Source organism: Heloderma suspectum, chromosome Z (genome assembly GCF_057233095.1).
Source record: "Heloderma suspectum isolate Gila_16-S chromosome Z, 16-S_ref, whole genome shotgun sequence".
NCBI classification, from domain to species: Eukaryota; Metazoa; Chordata; class Lepidosauria; order Squamata; family Helodermatidae; genus Heloderma; species Heloderma suspectum.
Genome location: NC_139476.1, coordinates 15,274,314 through 15,280,384, shown reverse-complemented (window position 1 = coordinate 15,280,384; position 6,071 = coordinate 15,274,314). Strand labels below are relative to the sequence as shown.

General features: G+C 49.9%; 1 protein-coding gene across 6 annotated transcripts in view; it reads right to left on the bottom strand.

The window, feature by feature from the left end:
• Window positions 1-1,699: 1,699 nt before the first annotated feature.
• GAMT (guanidinoacetate N-methyltransferase) overlaps window positions 1,700-6,071 on the bottom strand; it is a 35,862-nt gene continuing 31,490 nt past the window's right edge. For all 6 annotated transcript variants that reach the window (XM_084826326.1, XM_084826325.1, XM_084826328.1 and 3 more), the window contains 2 exons: window positions 3,465-3,575; window positions 1,700-2,531 (listed from right to left, as the gene is read on the bottom strand). In XM_084826326.1, the coding sequence (XP_084682452.1) occupies window positions 2,394-2,531; window positions 3,465-3,575 (249 nt within the window). In that variant the 3' untranslated portion in view covers window positions 1,700-2,393. The remainder of the gene's footprint in view (window positions 2,532-3,464; window positions 3,576-6,071) is intronic.

The following is a 6,071-nucleotide window of genomic DNA, read 5'->3' as shown; positions in this document are numbered from 1 at the left end:
CATTACACGCAGGATCCAACTGTGTCATTCCGTTAGTGCAAATGATGTTGCGCTTGCGGAACATGTTATGAACTGCACGCAAGAGAAGAATCCAATTAACGTTAAGTTTGCGCAAGCACACATTGTGTAAGCATAATGGGCAACCGCTTGCGCATTGGAAAGATTCAGCAGAGCTCTGTTAGCGCTATTGAGTGTACAGAATGACACCATTGACAAGCACACATTGCTCCTGCAAACGAGAAGCACGCATTGCGCAAGCATAATGGGTAACTGACAAATGACAGGCACAGATTGCGCAAGCATAATGGGCAACCGCTTGCACGATGGAAAGATTCAGCAAAGCTCCGCTAGTGCTGTTTGGATGTACGGAATGGCACTGTTGACAAGCACACATTGCGCAAACATAATGGGCAACCACTTGTGCAATGGAAAGATTCAGCAGCGCTCCGCTTGCACTATCTGGGTGTACGGAATGAGACTGTTGGATACTGCCCCTTTTTTTAAAAAATAGGAAGGAAGATATACTTGAGTGGAGGAGAGCAGGGAACTCCACAGCCCGTGGTCTGAACACTGCCCCTTCCTACTGTCCAGCCACAACTTGCTTCTGTGATTCCACAGGGTACAGCCCGCATGGCTTCATGCTTTTTCCCTCCACTATGAGGGCTAGAAACTTTTTAAAAAGCCAATGCTAATTTTCTCTGAATGCTAAATGCGGCGTCCGGTACCGCTTCTATCACCGGGATGGACAGACTGAGAGAAAGAAGCAATAAACTAGGGGTGACTGCGTGTGACCCTCCAGGACTTTTGGCCTACATCTCCCATCAGCCCTAGCCAGCGTGGCCAGCAGTGAGAGATAATGGGAGGTGCAGGCCAAAATATTTGGTGGGGCCCAAGTTGGCTACCCCTAGTGTAGACAATACCACAGCAGACAGACTTGGTATAAGGCAGCTTCCTATGTTTCAGTTTAAATCAGCTTTTCCAAAATCATAAGGGCTGGTATTTTAGTGGTAGAGCCTGTCAGGGTGGACACTGAGCCCATAGAACCTCAGAGCAGTTCTGATTCTGAGGAGGAACAGCCGTCTGTGGGAGAGGAGCGCGCTCATCCCTCCCAGGCCCTGCAGCTGGCAGAGATTCCTCCTGCCGGCATTCCAGACAGATAGCGGTCCTGGGAGTGAAAGCGCACGGGAGGAGGGCTGGCTGGATGCTTGACGCAGACACAAAGAGCGACGAGCTATTGGGGGGCGCGGAAAGGAGGCGTAGCGCCCGTTTGGCGCGCAAGCAACGGCCGCGTCCAGAGGACCCAAGGGAAAAGGGGAGGGACTCTCCCTAGCCCATACGTTCAGGGTCTGCAAGTGATTCTCGTTCAAACGGGGACCAACTGTTTCCAACCCGGGGCATAGATTACTCTGCTGTTCATAGCTTAGTCGCTGGTGATAGAGTTATTAAGTTGTAAAAGGAATAAACCCTTGAAAAGAATCCTTTGTCTGTGTCTGGAGTTGGCTACTGGAGTAGACTGAGAGAGGTGGCTAGGGCCCCCTGACAGCCCTTGCTTTGCGTGCAGAAGAGCCAGTCAATCTCCAACAACTCCAGGTAGGGCTGGGAAAGGCGTGGCAGAAGCCCTGGAGAGCCACTTCCAGTCAGTGTCTACAATCCTGACGGACCAAGGGTCTGTCTCATCATAAGGCAGCTTCTTATGTTCCTGTTTAAATCAGCCCTTTATTTAGAACCATGAGGACTAGAATCTTAATCTGGGAAAAGACCGTAGCAATAGAGCCCCTGCTCTGCATGCAGAAGGTCCCAGGGTCAATCTCGGCATCTCCAGGTACAGCTGGGAAAGTCCCCTTTCTGAAACCCCCAAACTGGAGAAGAGCTCCCCAAAACCAGCGTTTCCCAACCTGGCTTCCTGTGGATGAGTTGGACTGCAAGGCCCATCATTTGCAGCCATGCAGTCTCAACACATCCAGAGGGGACCAGGTTGGGGAAGACTGCGTACAAGCAATACTGGCCTCGATAGCGATTTCAGACCTTCAGAAAGTGTTGGTAGCCCAATTGAGATATAATCAACATTCTCATTTAACCCTCAAGGGGTTACAGTACCAAGCCTCAAGATCCAACCAGCCCAGTCGATATCCTAGGTAGTGACTCGTAGTGATGCACCAGTGAGCAAAGAAAGAGACAGACGTGATACTGAAAAGGGTACGCCAAATGAATTCTCTTGATCAAACCACAGCTCCATCCCGGCCACAAGGGCTCCGTCGGACACTAACTTCCCCATCTCCGGCTGCCGAAGAGAGAATGCCATCTCTCTCTCCCTGCTCCCCCTTCCGCTCAGCCGTTTTCTGCCAATGCCAGTTTCCCTTCCGCTTTTCCTCGTCAGGGAAGGGGGCTGCTATCTACTTGACAAGGGTAGGGGTGATCATCTTGGGGAAGGAGTAGTATCTGCAGTTCAGTGGAGGGACGAGCTCCATGACAGAGGTGCAGATGTTCTCTTTCTTGAAGCCAGCTTCCACCAGATGCGCGACTTGTGTTTCCTGGCGAGGAAAGCGAGAGTTAAATATGCGGGCCCTTGGCGCTCCTTGCTGTCGCAGGGCATTACCGACAAGGGGTATTACGAGAACCCGCTTTTGCTAGTGGGGAGATAGTGGGTATCCCCTCTAGCGGGGATTCCCCAGAAGCTCCACAGGCCAGGGGTTCTGCACCCCTGGACTACATCTCCCTTTACACATAGCCAGCATGGCCAACAGGTGATGGGAGATGCAGTCTGACATCTGGAAGGCTACCGGTTCCCTGTTCTGGAGAAACGGAGCACCTACCAAACCAGTCTAAGGCTGTGGTACAAACTTATGCAGACAAGCTGGAGAGGGTTCAGAGGAAGGCAATAAAGATGATCAGGGGACTGGAAACAAAGCCCTACGAGGAGAGACTGGTTGAACTGGGCATGTTTAGCCTTGAGGAGAGAAGACTGAGGGGAGATAGGATAGCGCTCTGCAAGTACTTGGAAGGTTGTCCCGGAGAAGAAGGCCACGATCTCTTCATCATCTCAGAGTGCAGGACACGGAAGAATGGGCTCAAGCTGCAGGAAGCCAGATTCCGGCTGAACATCAGGAAAAACTTCCTGACTGTCAGAGCCATACGACACTGGAACCCATGACCTAGGGAGGCGGTGGGCTCTCCCACACTGGAGATGTTCAAGACGAGGCTGGACAGCCACCTGTCGGGGATGCTCTGACTTGGATTCCTGCACTGAGCAGGGGTTTGGGCTCGATGGCCTTGTAGGCCCCTTCCAACCCTGCTATTCTATGATTCTGTGATTCTATCTCCAGAGGTCTCCGCTGCAGTCATGACACACTGTTGTCGGTTCACACTTGGCAACCCCCCAAGCCTCGTTCCCTGCTGGGCCCCATCCGTCAATACCGCGGCGCAGGAGGAACCCACAGGCCCTCTGGCTTTTGCCTTGGCCTCACCTGAAACATCATCTCGATGTCGGAGTATTTGCTCTTGAGCAGGTCACCCCAGGAGGTCAGGTTGCAGTAGGTGAGCACTCCGCCGGGCTTCAGGAGCCGATGGGCATGGCCCTGCAGCGACAAAAGCAGGAAAGGGATGTGGGGGGGAACGATGAGCTCTGTGGGGGCTCAGCCTCCGAACCTGTTGCTGGGGGCCTGCCTCTGGGTATGTCTGTCTGTGTAAGTGTGTGTGTATCTCTGTCTGTGAGTGTCTCTCTTGGGGTATCTGTGTGTGTGTGTGTGTGTGTGTGTGTGTGTGTGTGTCTCTGTATCTGTGTGTGATGTCTGTGTGTATCCTCTCTGAGTTTCTGTCTGTCTCTCTTTCTGTGTGTGTGTCTGTCTGTCATTTCCAGTAGCCTGTGTCAAGCCTAGTGAGTCTCTCTTCCTTGCTCTGCAGAAGCAAAGCTAAACAAGAGAGGGACAGCGAGTGTATAGAATCATATAATTTTAAAGCATTGGCACCGCTATGGTCAGATCTTGGGGCCAACACGTAGGGGGCCCCGCAATCGGGGGGGATGCCCCCCCCACCGAGAGCAGCAGGCGATAAGAGCAGCAGAAGCAAACTCCATTTCATTCCCATCGTCACAGTGGCACTATGACTGAAGGGAGTTTAAAATGCCAAACTGCACATGCCCAGAGGATGTCTTTTCACCCGGGTCAGAAAACAGTTCCAACAGGTCAGGAATGCAGAAGCAATTGTAAAGCACGGGGCGGCCGTTGTGGGTGGGGGAAGAGAAATGTTAACTGTGTGCATCCCTGAAGTAAGACCCAGGGCCATCTAGAGAGTGGCGGGGGGGGAGTAAAATGGTTTAATCCAGAGTCTAACATGACCTTGCTGCATCATGGTGTCAGAGCTGGAAGGGACCTTGGAGATCATCTACTCCACACCTCTGTTCAATGCAGTACTGAACAAGGGTGTGGAGGAAATTATCTCCAAGGCCCCTTCCCCATACTACAGTATTATTATTGTTATTAATGTATTTATATCCCACCTTTTCCCCCAATACTGGGCCTCAAGGCGGCTTTACAACATTAAAACTTGTACAGTTAAAACCTATAAATAGAAATATATGTCAAGCTGATATGACCATAACAGTTAAATAGAAATATACAAAAGTTAAAAATATAATTAAATGATCAATAATATTAAAATTGTATAAAATATCAAAATGTTAAAAAAAAACAAGAAATATAACCATAGTATCCATCCGTCCCATTCTCACAGGTCCAGATTAGCTATCCCCAAAGGCCTACCAGAACAAAAAAGTTTTTACATGCCTGCGAAAGCATATCATGGAGGGTGCCTCTCTCACCTCCCTGAGAAGGGCGTTCCGGAGCCTCGGGGCAGCCACTGTAAAGGCCCTGTCCCATGTTCCCACCAGACATGTCTGTGATGGTGGCAAGATGGTGAGAAGGGCCTCCCCTGAAGATCTGAGGGCACGAGTAGGCTCATAGGGGAGAATATGGTCTTTCAGATAATCTGGACCCGAGCCGTTTGGGCTTTATAGGACATGACCAACACTTTGAATGGTGTCAGTATCCCTGACAGATTGCCATCCAGCCCCTGCTTAAATACCCCAGCGAGGGAGGACCCACCATCTCTCAAAGAAATCTGTCCCACTGTCGAACAGCTCTGACCGCTCAGACGGTTCTCTTAACGTTACGCTGAAATCGGCTTGCCCGCAATTGCCACCTGTTGCTTCTAAGTCCTGTCCTCCGGAGCACCAGAGAACAAGCCTGGTCCATCTTCCACGTCCCTTCAGAAGACGGAGCAGACAAGCAGACATTCGTCGAAAGCCTTCCCCTCTGAACGGCAATTCCCGGGCTGTGTCCTGGCACCGGTTTTGAAAGAGGCACTTTAAGCTGTTACCACCAGCAGCCATTCCAGCAGGCCGGACCAAGGGAGAAGAGAGGGAGACAAGGGCCATCCCACCAGCCCTGCTAAAAGAATTAACTGTTTTCCCTTCTCCGTTCCTTTTTTTCCTTGCATGCTGTGTCTTTTTAAATTGTAAGCCTCTGAACAGAGATGGTCTTGTTTGAGTAATTATACAATTAACCACTCAGAGATATTTTTAAATGTGTTCAGCGGTATATAAATCTATTAAATAAAATAAATGCATACATACATAAAAATATATAAGCCACTCTGGGAGCCTTTTTGGATGAGGAACAAAAAGCTACGCTATGCTACGCTCAACATCTAAGGTCCTCTTCTGGCTGCCTACTCCGAGGGAAGCTCAGAAGACAGTAAGAGGGCCTTTTCAGTGGCGGCCCCCAATTCTGGACTGATCTCCCCAATGAGGCCTGCTTGGCACCAACATTGTTATCTTTTTGGCCCCAGATTAAGACCTTTCTCTTCTCCCAGGCATTTAGCAACATATGATCAGTTTTAATTGATCCTGGATTGTCTTATGGTTCTGGTTGTTTGCTTGAGATTGCTCGTTGGAAGTCGTTTTAGATATATGTTCTCTTGTGTATATTGTCTGTTCGTGTGCGTTTTTATGAAAAGGGTTTTTAATCTCTGTATACTGTATTTTTAATGTTTTAAATCTTTGTAAACTGCCCAGA